Source organism: Camelina sativa, chromosome 11 (genome assembly GCF_000633955.1).
Source record: "Camelina sativa cultivar DH55 chromosome 11, Cs, whole genome shotgun sequence".
Lineage (NCBI taxonomy): Eukaryota > Viridiplantae > Streptophyta > Magnoliopsida > Brassicales > Brassicaceae > Camelina > Camelina sativa.
Genome location: NC_025695.1, coordinates 32,174,745 through 32,186,311, shown reverse-complemented (window position 1 = coordinate 32,186,311; position 11,567 = coordinate 32,174,745). Strand labels below are relative to the sequence as shown.

The 11,567-nt window shown below is 37.3% G+C and overlaps 4 protein-coding genes across 7 annotated transcripts; 3 read left to right on the top strand and 1 right to left on the bottom strand.

Annotated features, from left to right (window-relative positions):
* Positions 1 to 1,130, top strand: LOC104724929 (vesicle-associated protein 1-4-like; the record flags this gene model as incomplete). 2 transcript variants are annotated; one of them, XM_010443500.2, is given in 3 exon segments in its annotated part: positions 1 to 463; positions 738 to 807; positions 944 to 1,130. In XM_010443500.2, coding segments are annotated over 3 exon segments (590 nt in total), but the record flags the coding sequence as incomplete, so codon positions are not given.
* Positions 3,425 to 5,537, top strand: LOC104724928 (glutathionyl-hydroquinone reductase YqjG-like). The gene is made up of 5 exons (XM_019232619.1): positions 3,425 to 4,236; positions 4,325 to 4,501; positions 4,580 to 4,804; positions 4,888 to 5,016; positions 5,089 to 5,537. Exons 1-5 carry the CDS (start codon positions 4,201 to 4,203, stop codon positions 5,317 to 5,319), a joined length of 798 nt encoding a protein of 265 aa, XP_019088164.1. The 5' UTR covers positions 3,425 to 4,200; the 3' UTR covers positions 5,320 to 5,537.
* On the top strand, positions 6,229 to 9,197 carry LOC104724926. Of its 3 annotated transcripts, none has more exons than XM_010443498.2 (6): positions 6,229 to 6,377; positions 6,690 to 7,232; positions 7,338 to 7,481; positions 7,584 to 7,824; positions 7,910 to 8,416; positions 8,499 to 9,197. In XM_010443498.2, exons 2-6 carry the CDS (start codon positions 6,735 to 6,737, stop codon positions 8,930 to 8,932), a joined length of 1,824 nt encoding a protein of 607 aa, XP_010441800.1. In that variant the 5' UTR covers positions 6,229 to 6,377; positions 6,690 to 6,734; the 3' UTR covers positions 8,933 to 9,197. The 3 variants fall into 3 exon arrangements, with proteins under 3 accessions (XP_010441800.1, XP_010441798.1, XP_010441799.1); XM_010443496.2 differs by having other exon boundaries at positions 6,235 to 6,377; positions 6,712 to 7,232; XM_010443497.2 differs by having other exon boundaries at positions 6,235 to 6,377; positions 6,707 to 7,232.
* On the bottom strand, positions 9,176 to 10,626 carry LOC104724927 (cytochrome c6, chloroplastic). Its single transcript, XM_010443499.2, has 6 exons — positions 10,453 to 10,626; positions 10,225 to 10,360; positions 9,872 to 9,969; positions 9,750 to 9,781; positions 9,585 to 9,648; positions 9,176 to 9,489 (listed from the first exon to the last, which is right to left on the bottom strand). The coding sequence occupies exons 1-6, from the start codon at positions 10,609 to 10,611 to the stop codon at positions 9,349 to 9,351; spliced, it is 630 nt and encodes a 209-aa protein (XP_010441801.1). The 5' UTR covers positions 10,612 to 10,626; the 3' UTR covers positions 9,176 to 9,348.

Sequence of the window (11,567 nt, the reverse complement as noted above, 5' to 3'; positions counted from 1 at the left end):
CCGACGAAGAATTCCCGCCGCAACACCAAGTGTTCATCAACTACAGAGGAGACGAGCTGCGTAAAAGCTTCCTCGGGTTTCTCGTGAAGGCCATGAGAGACGCGAAGATCAACGTCTTCACGGATGAAATCGAGGTCAAAGGTAGAGATCTACATAATCTCTTCAGGAGGATCGAGGAATCGAAGGTAGCGGTTGCGATCTTGTCCGAGAGGTACACCGAATCAAGTTGGTGTTTGGATGAACTAGCCAAGATTAAGGAACGGATTGACCAAGAAAAGCTCGTCGTCATTCCCATCTTCTATAGATTGGATGCTACAAACTGTAAAAGACTATTGGGAGCTTTTGGTGATAATTTTAGGAATCTTGAGAAAGAGCATCGAAGTGAGCCTGAGAGGATCAAGAAATGGAAAGAAGCTTTGATCTCTATTCCCCAGAAGGTTGGATTGACTTTGGCAGGACACAGGTATATGAATGATTACGATTTATCTCAAATTCTGCATTTAGGGTTTCGAGTGATTTCTGCATAACAAGAAATATATATATTCAGGTGTTCCCCTTTAACCTCCAGGGTTTAATCTTCATTAGTCATATGAAAAATAAGCTACAAAAATATTGTGGCGTTCATCTTCTCACTCGAATAGTGGCCTGTAATTAGTCACTCTATAACATAAGTGCTAGGGATGAGTCTAATTGTAATATTTTAGAACATTTCTCAATTCTGATTGGTAATGCTATAGGGATGAGTCGGAATTGGTCGAGTCAATCGTTAAGGAGGTGAAGAAAGTTCTAATCGAAATGTCAAGCAAGGAAAGAGATTATTTTCCGAGTTCTTCTAACATTGCAAGATGTTATTTGTGATTATGTTGTTTGTGAAATATGATTTGAGTTTTCAAAAGTTTTAGTTAGTAAGATCTATTTATATCTGTGTGTGTGTGTATTTCAGGTCAATCCAAAGACCACCAGACCCAAAACAACATCATCTCGTCTTTTGAGCCTCTAATGTCAGAGCTAGACCGACTACCAGGTCGTTCACAAGTGTTTGTTAGTTTTTGTAAAGACGAGCTTGGCGACAACTTTGTCATGCATCTCGTGTGGGCTTTGAGAGACTCAGGGATCAAGGTCTTCACAGACAGCTACAACCCTAGAGAAAAACAACAACAAGTATTGACAAGTAGTATAGAGAAGTCGAATATCGCGCTGGCCATCTTCTCAAAGAGGTACTCGGAGTCAAATTGGTGCTTGAATGAGCTTGTAAAGATGAACAAGCTTGCAAAGGAAGGAAAACTTGTGGTCATTCCCGTACTTATTAGGAGATGTCAGAGATTACGAGATCGAGTTAAACAGAAAGTTAACATTTGTGTAATATTCTTCTATTGCTAAATAAGTAGATTTACCATTATTGAATATGTAAAGAACTTGTTAGACAAGTTATATCTCTTGTATAAATATAAGCCTAAAGGCTAATGAATAAAATGAGAGAAACTATTATACTACTAAGGTTTCCTCCAAATCTATCATGGTATCAGACCCTTGATCCAAATTCCTATGAGTTATGGTTGTGTTATTTCCGCATTCAAAAAAAAAAAAAAAAACCTATGTTTTTCTATCAATTTCATCTTCTTTTCTTTGACCTTGTTTCCTACAATCTATTTGTTTGGAAACATTTTTTTTTCTTTTTTTTGGTTACACCTTTGCTTTGTTTTGTTTGGAATTTTTTTTTCTTAAATAAAAAAAAAAAAAAAGATGTGCTCGTCTCTTTCACGAGAGATATGGGCACAATAGCACATGATTGTGTTTTTCGTATGAGTCTTCATGTGGTATCATCTTTCACTACAAACAAGATGGGCCACGGAAATAACTGGCGAGTGACGAATCTGACGGATACGATGCTGATCCGAGGATGATAAACCTGGATCTAACCATGGCCACTACACAAGTTTTTTCATGAACAAGAAGTTCGAAAAACGATTTAAACTTGTGATTTTGAAATCATTGGAGATAGACATTCTCCACCGAATCGATGACCTTATGGCGAGGTATAACGCTATTGATGACTCTATAGTTAGTATGAAGACCGTGAAGATAATGTGATGATGATTGTCCAATCTCATACGTGTTACTACGTATGAGCTTGCGGAAGGGTATTAGGAGATCTCAGAGATTACGAGATCGAGTTAAATGGAAAGTTAACATTTGTGTAATATTCTTCTATTGCTAAATAAGTAGATTTACCATTATTGAGTATGTAAAGAACTTGTTAGACAAGTTATATCTCTTGTATAAATATAAGCCTAAAGGCTAATGAATAAAATGAGAGAAACTATTATACTACTAAGGTTTCCTCCAAATCTATCAATACTCTACAACGTGAAAACAAACGAAGTTAGAAAAATCCAGGGAGAGTTTGGAAAACATTTTAGAGATACAAAAGAGAGATTTGCTATGGAACCAATGATGGTTCAAAGTTGAGAAGAATCCTTGAAGTCCTCTATTATTACAGGACGGATAGACTTGAGCTTGGAAGCACACATGTATTAAGAACATTGAACCAATTCTTGTTTCATAGTGTGACTTAGTATTTGGTCGTCTAATCAGTTTTCTACTCATGTTGCAGAAACGAATTTGCTCTTGTTGGCGCCATTGTTAGAGAGGTTTCAAGATTACTACCAAACTCACCAAGAAGAAGAAGAAGAAGAAGAAGAAGAAGAAAATTAGGGATTAGAGAAGTATTCTTCAGGGCTTTATTTGCTACAATTATATTTGTTCTCTTCATATCCCCTATGCCTATGCCTGACATGAATTTCTTTAAAATTGGTAAGTTTCTATTAATATTCCCCTTTTTGGTTGTTGTCTTGTACAAGATTTTATGTTAGTAAGGGAAATAAAAATGATGTTTTCTCGGGAATGCAGTAAGAGATGTACCGTTCCTATTAAAATTCCTCACTTTCACAATCATCTCCTAAAATTTATTGTCTACAGACAAAATTGATCTATAACCCATTTAAACCATTTCGTTTTTCGGGTATGAGCATAACCCCTTAATTGACAACTACATTTGAGGTAAACGATGTACCGTTCCTACACTAAAAACATCCTTACTTAACATTTTACTTGTCACATAATTATAGGAATCCCCATAATTATATATCTGGAAATAAATTTATCATTTTACCCTTTATATGCCGCCTTGTACCAAATCTGTTACCATCTTTAATGGTTTAAAGTTTAAACCGGTCCAAAAGCCGCACTCTTGAAGCCATCCATGACGCATATAAACGGTCCAAAAAGTTATCACGGTCGGTAAGTCAACTTGTTAGGCGTGTGACAAAGCAGTGACGACGAAGGCAAGGCAAAGGCCCTTTTTCTGATTCCTTCTATTTCACTATAAGAAGACATCCCTCATTAGTATCATTGTCCACTAAAGCTGACATTTGTTTTTCTTTTTCTTCTTAACCTTATCGCCAAAAAAAAAAGAACATCATTCAACAACAACAGCGACATTTCGACTCCAAAATACATAACATCTTCGTGATTAGGTTTTGTCCAATTCTCCTATCTTCCTTTCTTCATGAATCATAATCATGTTAAGACTTTTCTTGATATTTGGGTTTGATCTGGGTCGAAGGATCCATAAATGTTCAATTGCCAAAAACATATGAACATGATGATTCTTGACTCTTTGTCGTAGGTTTAATGATTTCCTGGCTCTAATGAGATGATTAAGTAAAACCCTGCTCGAAAATTTCCAACTTTTTGATTCGTTTCGTGATCCGTTCTCTTGAGAAATTTGAGTTTCATCATGTGATAACTGGAGGCTATAAACATTGAAATCTCCCAAATTTTGTACAATTTTACTGACTCTAATGGTGAGAAAAGTATAAACCTGTGATCGAAATTTTGGGACTTATGATTCATTTTGTGATCCTTTTTTAAGGAAATTGAGGTTGATCATGTGAAATTATTTTCTAACAGAATTGTTTGATTTTGTATACAACGTTTCTTGATTAGCAAAAAAGAAAAAAAATGGCAAGGTCAGGGGTTGATGAGACATCAGAATCTGGAGCTTTTGTAAGAACAGCATCAACATTCCACAACTTTGTTTGACAAGATCCTCATTCTCAGTTTCAAGCTGAATCAGGAAGATATCATCTTTACATATCTTATGCTTGTCCATGGGCTTGTAGATGTCTTTCTTACTTGATGATCAAAGGCCTTAATGATGCAATCAGCTTCTCGGTTAGTACAATTCATATTCCTTTATCCCGCTCTTTACATGTGGATTTAGACTGTTGAAACATTGCTCTTTTTATTTGACGTCGTGTAGTCGGTTCATTCTATTTGGGGAAGAACCAAGGAAACTGATGATCATAGAGGATGGGTGTTCCCGGATTCAGATACCGAGCTCCCTGGAGCTGAGCATGACTATCTTAATGGTGCAAAGACTGTGAGAGAACTCTACGAGATTGCTAGCCCCAACTATGAAGGGAAGTACACTGTTCCTGTAAGTTTTCCATCTCTTAGTGAACAAACTCTCTAACCTCTCTTGTCCTGTTTCTTGAATGTTTTGTTATTATGTCAGATTCTGTGGGATAAGAAGCTTAAGACTGTAGTTAACAATGAGAGTTCAGAGATTATCCGAATGTTCAACACTGAGTTCAATGGTATTGCGAGAAACCCGTCTCTCGACCTTTATCCTTCTCATCTCAGAGACAGAATTGATGAGACTAATGAATGGGTTTTCAATGGGATAAACAACGGTGTTTATAAATGTGGGTTTGCTAGGAAACAAGAACCTTACAATGAGGTATAAACTCCTCAATGTCTACACCATCTTAACACGGCTAAAACATTGATTGATTCCATTGGATTGACCTCTTTTCTCTCCAGGCAGTGAACCAGTTATATGAAGCAATAGATAGATGTGAGGAAATACTCGAAAAACAGCGGTACATTTGCGGAAACACTTTCACTGAAGCAGATATCAGATTATTCGTCACCCTCATAAGATTTGACGAGGTATGTGAATCGAATTTTCTTCTTTGTTTACAATACATAGCTCATCATGTTCTTTGCTTATTTGTGTTCCAGGTTTATGCGGTTCACTTCAAATGCAACAAGAGACTCTTAAGGGAGTACCCGAATATCTTCAACTACATAAAAGACATCTACCAAATCCAGGGCATGAGCACTGTGAACATGGAACACATTAAGCAACATTACTACGGGAGCCACCCTACAATAAACCCGTTTGGGATCATCCCTCACGGACCGAACATCGACTACTCTTCACCTCATGACCGCGACAGATTCTCCTCATGAAAAATCATACATCATATGTCAAATGTTTTATCTCCTGTCCTAAAAATAACAGCCTTGACAAATCATGTCTCTGTTTTTTTTTTGGTTTAAAAGTTGATACTTGTGTGGAAATGTTGGAACTTGGAAGTGATGTTACTAATGTTTCTACATTTTGCAAAGTGATTATATTTTTGAGAATAACTTAAATGTTGAAACACTTGGAGAAAAGCTTTTTGATATGCTTATTGTGTTAAAAGATGAAAAGGAGAGAGTGAGTGAGTTGTAAGCATGATAGCTTTTAATGACGTTTGAGTGTGATCACACCATTTTTGAAGATAAGTATACTAAAAAGGAAACATTATCGTTGAATGTTTTATCCATTTCTTGATTTTCTACTGTAGATTAAACGGTATACAATCACTGCAATAAATCTTGTTGTTGAGAGTGTGATAAGTTTTAAAAAGGTTTATTTGTCTATGTATTTTAGTAGATTATAAATTGGGCAGACGTCACTGAATTTTCCAAATATATATATGGATTTTTTTTAAAATTCGTTTAAAGATACCAATGTTTACTCGTTTTTGTATTTTAATTTTACAACATTTTTAAAAAATAGCTAAACGTTCCATATAATATAAACTTTTTTGTTAAATTTTAACCGGATTTTGAACTTATATTTAGACATCTATCATTGAACAATAATTTATACATTCAAAGACTATGCACGAATATACACACAAAAGATCCTTATTTGGCTCTCACTTTAGTTTTACATATAATTTTTTAATTATTTTTCTATTAAAAGATTTAACTAAAGTACACATTTAAAAAAAAATATTAAAACAAACACTGTTTTTAAAATAAATAAAAGTAGAAAATATACATTTGGCAAACAAAAGAGTCGCGGTTTCCTACAATTTTGGTTATGAGAAAAAAAAAAAAAAAAGTCTTCGTCGTCCACTCTCAAGCTCAACCAAAGTTCTTTGGGTCCTCCTCTCTATTATTACCACTTCTTCCCTCAATTTCCTCTACACGATCCTGTATTCATCAGATGAGAAAAGATCCAACTCTACTGATCGGTTAGTACTACTTCTTTCTTCTCCCTTCTCTCTCGAATATACACACAAAGTTCCAAAGTTTCTCTTTTGATTTTGATTAATTGCTCCGTTGTTTCACTCAATTTCTTAAGTTTCCTGATCTGGGTTTATGAAAAGTTTCAATCTTGCACATAGTTTTCCAATAAAGGTCTAACCTTCAGTATATATAAAGCCAATTTGGGTTCTTGAGACTTTGGTTGGTTTGATTTCATTGATGATTATGCACTTTTAACTTGGTTGCTTCAATCATGATGAGCTGAGTTATTTGTTTATTATTTGATTTTGAATCTTTAGTACATGATTCAATTTAGTGTAGGTTGGTAAGTAGAGAGGTTGAAGATGGAAGGGGAAAGATTAGACCTTAGATTTCATCACTCTGTATCATCTCAATCGGTGGAGTCTGCATTGGATTTGGATAAAAACTGTTACAATCATTTCAAAATGGCTTCCTCATCACCACTTCAACCGTTTCCATCGGGCGGTCAGCATCCTGAAACCATTGCTGCTGCTGCTGCTTACTTCTCTTGGCCTACTTCAAGTCGGTTGAACGATTCAGCCGAAGACAGAGCAAACTATTTTGCAAATCTTCAGAAAGGGGTTTTGCCTGAGACTTTTGACGGTTTACCTACAGGGAAGAAAGCTACTACATTGCTTGAGTTGATGATGATTAGAGCGTTTCATAGTAAGAATTTGAGGAGGTTTAGCCTTGGTACAGCTATTGGATTTCGGATTCGACGAGGCGTTTTGACAAATATCGCAGCTATTCTTGTCTTTGTTGCTCGGAAAGTTCACAAACAATGGCTTAACCCTCTTCAGTGTTTACCTACAGCCTTGGAGGTCAGCTACTTTACTTATATTGGAACTTTAGTAATGTAGATACTACAAACTTGGAACATATTGTAGAGAAATCCTTTTTTACTTTATAGTACCTTACTTTGACAGGGTCCTGGAGGAGTTTGGTGTGATGTAGATGTTGTTGAGTTTCAATATTATGGTGCACCTGCGCAAACGCCTAAAGAGCAGGTGTATACAGAGCTTGTTGATGATCTGAGAGGCAGTGGTTCGTCTATTGGATCTGGTTCACAGGTAACCAATCCCCTGTAACTTCTGTACTAATTTGACAGATATGCTTCTGTTATTGACGTTTTCATTACAAAACCTTATCCAGCCATGCTTCTCTTATTGTAGGTGGCTAGTCAAGAGACATATGGAACCTTAGGTGCAATTGTAAAGAGTAAAACCGGTATCAGACAGGTTGGTTTCCTAACGAACCGGCACGTTGCAGTTGATTTAGACTACCCAAGCCAGAAGATGTTTCATCCATTGCCACCTAGTCTCGGTCCCGGAGTCTACTTAGGTGCAGTGGAAAGAGCAACTTCATTCATTACTGATGACCTTTGGTATGGCATTTTCGCTGGAACTAACCCAGGTAGCCCAGTGACAATGTATGTAATAACTCTGATGTATAGTGGCGTAGCACAATTTTTAATTATAGGTTTCTCTCTTTTATGCAGAAACATTTGTTCGAGCTGATGGAGCCTTCATTCCATTTGCCGAAGACTTCAATATGAACAATGTAACCACAACTGTCAAAGGGATTGGTGAGATTGGTGATATCCATGCTACTGATCTACAGTCTCCAATTAACAGTCTAATAGGAAGAAAAGTTATCAAAGTTGGAAGAAGCTCTGGTTTGACCACCGGGACCATAATGGCTTACGCGTTGGAATACAATGACGAGAAAGGGATTTGTTTCCTAACTGATTTTCTTGTTGTTGGTGAAAACCAGCAGACTTTTGATCTTGAGGGTGATAGTGGAAGCCTGATTCTGTTGGCTGCGGGCGAAGAGAAGAATGAGAAACCACGACCTGTTGGAATTATTTGGGGAGGAACAGCAAACAGGGGACGGTTGAAGCTAAAAGTTGGGGAACAACCTGAGAATTGGACAAGTGGAGTTGATCTTGGTAGAGTTCTTAATCTTCTTGAGCTTGATATCATTACTTCCAATGAGGGTCTTCAAGGTCAGTGTCATCCCTTAGATTGTTTTTTTTTGCAGTGCTTTTAGTATACAGTTTCCTTCAATGTCTCTTTTGCTGAGTGCAGCCGCGGTGCTGGAACAGAGAAACGGTACTATGTGTGCAGCAAATGATTCCACCATCGTGGAATCATCTCCTGGTGTGTGCAATATTTCCAGATGTAAAACGGGTGAGAACTTTGAGCCTATTAACCTGAATGTCCAGCAAGTTCTTAGAGAAGAAGAGAACTCAAACATTCATCCAGAGTTCCAAATAGAAGACGTGCTAGAATCGGCAGCCGCGATCGAAGAACACCAGTTTATTCCAAGTTCAGGCAACAACGGATCCCCACTCCATCAGAAAAGTAATGGACCAGAGAATCTCGAATCCAAAAACCTGTCTTCGCTTAAGACTAGTAGCTCCGGTGATGAGATTGGCTTTTCTTTGCAGTTAGGTGAGTCAGATGCAAAGAAAAGAAAGCGAACTCATTCACCGGATGATCTCAAGAGCCATGAAGAGTGAATGTTATGCTTCATAACATACAAAAGGATTCTAGAGTAACATCATTATTATTCTTTTCCACTGCATTTTTCTACAGAGGAAAGATATTCAGGATAGCATATTTGTAAGGGCTATAGTCAAAAGTTATGAGCGTATTGTGTTGGTGGAATGTAAACACCTATAATTTTGTTGTACCTCGAGAACATCTTGGAGCATATACAATGGCAATGAAGCCTCCCAGAAGTTATAGTTATAAAATGTAAGTAGTTGAAGCCCTATGGATTAATTGGTTTAAATGTAAGTAGATGTTCTGATTTTCATATTATTTAACACCATAAACTGAGTTTTAGACATACAATAGATACAGAGGAATATCAAACTAATGCTGCAAATTTTTTTACTCGATTAAAGGACTTGAACTGTTCTAATCTTTGTTGCTATTCGCTACCGGTAGATACATTCGGCCAACCTTGCTCAGCTTGAAACTTTACAAATTCAGCCAGAAGCTTGATTTCTTCGTCCTGCAACCGCGGTCCAAAGGTACATTGTCCTCTTGGCGTGCATTTCTCTCCAAACCCCTGAAGTGAACCATCAGACATATAATAACAGATCACTTAGCTAAATGAAAGGGTATTCTTGATTTTTACAAGGATGTTCTTGAAGAAGATCTTACCGGCATCCTTCCCTTTCCGTAGTAGGTAACACGAAATATCTCTTCTTCAGTATCAACTCCATTTCTGTAAGGTAAAAAAACAACAAAAACATTGCCAATCTTAAAGAGACAAAGATCAGTCTAACCGAAGCATAGCTTTCAGCGTAGATGAATTGGTTATTTTACCTTTGGAGGTCACTTGTGAAAAGCGTTGCACCCTGGAATAAGCAAAACAATGTGAGGTTATTGACTCCAAAGGGAAATGAAAGATGGCATGAGCCTTTGGTTTAAGTGCTTTATAAACTCACTGGTTGAATAATGTTTCCACCTGTATCGTGACACCCAATACAAGCTCTATTAAACAATGTTGCTCCTCTTTGTATATCCAAAGTCTGCCCAAGAGATTCTACACCACAACAATACCCACCAAAAGCAAGGAACTTTTTCATGAACACATTCAAGACATACTTTAATTCCAGTTGCAATTCAAGGATTCATTCATTCCGGTTGCAGAATCCAGATTCCATATTAGTAGTTCCAACAAGAAAACATTCTTTTAAAGTGAAGAGCTGTTCTGTAATGTCTCAGACTCTCAATCAAAAAAGCAAACACTCTAATAAAGGTGGAAGCTTTTGGTCGGAGGAATGAAATAAGGTTTTACCTGGAGGGTGACAGATGGGTGAAACAGCAAGTAGAACCGCCGTAAGTGGCGGAGATAACTTCTTTACCAGAAAGTTCAAATCTTTGTTGTGGTTTAAAGGAATTGAGTATTTCAAATCTCTTTGTCTTCCATTGCCCTTTGGAAAAACAAAATATTATAAACTCAAGGTCATGTATGAAACGATATCTAACCAAATGTGTGCAGAGAGAGAAAGAAATTAGAGAGAACCGTTTGGGAGGAACAGAAAATATTGGAGGTGCGAGCAGAGGCACAAGAGAGAAGAAGACTCATCTCGATGGGTGATGATGTTGGAATTGCCGTGTCTGCTTCTTTTGGCAATTTAACCGGTTTTTGGGTTAAACCAAAATTGGTTTGGATTAACCCCATTTTTAAAGCAAGAGAAACCAATGTTGCTATCAATGCAAATTAAACAACCATACAAAAAAATTCACACATATGATATGTTTAATTACAAAATATATTGTACTGTTGTAAATGATGAGAGTACCCTCTGTTAGCTACCAACAGAGGTTTGTAAATGATGAGATTACCCTCTACCACATCTGACTTTGAGCAGTCCTCTACCTCTCGCTAGCATCCCTTTTGCGTCCTTTCTAGCTAGAGAACATAGTCAGAGAATCTCCGTCCAGATCAGCCAAGAACTCCTTTGGCAACAACTGTGGTATAACGGCAGCTTCTACGTCGTCATTACCCCGCAAAGTCCATATTGTCAAAAGGCTCCTCCGCGTCTTCTTCCTTAACTCCTTCTGCCGCATTAAGAGGAGTGGGGGAGGAAGGGAAATGATATTTATTGGCTTCATCTTCGTTTCGGGAGACTCTAGATGAGGCAGAAGTAGTTCCAACAGAGCATTTGGAGGAGGAAGAACACAACTGAGCATTTGGAGGAGGAAGAGGAACGAGTGGAGCCGCCGAGAGCCTTGCATTCATGGGGCATGAATGGTTATGCTCAAAGGTGTAAGTAATAACTAACATGTTTGGATCTGTTTGGCAACGTTCAACTTCTTTTCTAGCTGAACAACCTCTCAAGCTGCTACATTTGTAGTAACTCCTGAGGAACAAATAATTAAATCCTTAAGTAAACATCATACACTTAATTAACCATAATCTAATTAAACATGTATGTAGCAGATACAAGGTCACAACCCATTTGATCACTTGTATATTTGTACCTTGGATAAGGAGAACCTTTGATGGGTTTTTTACCGTACTTTCGCCAAACCCCTTCAGAAGCAGCTACATTTTCACCAGACTGGCTGGCTGGATCCACTAGGTAAACCACTCTCTTTTCTCTTTTTTTTTTTTTTTTAATTTAATTTTAAATT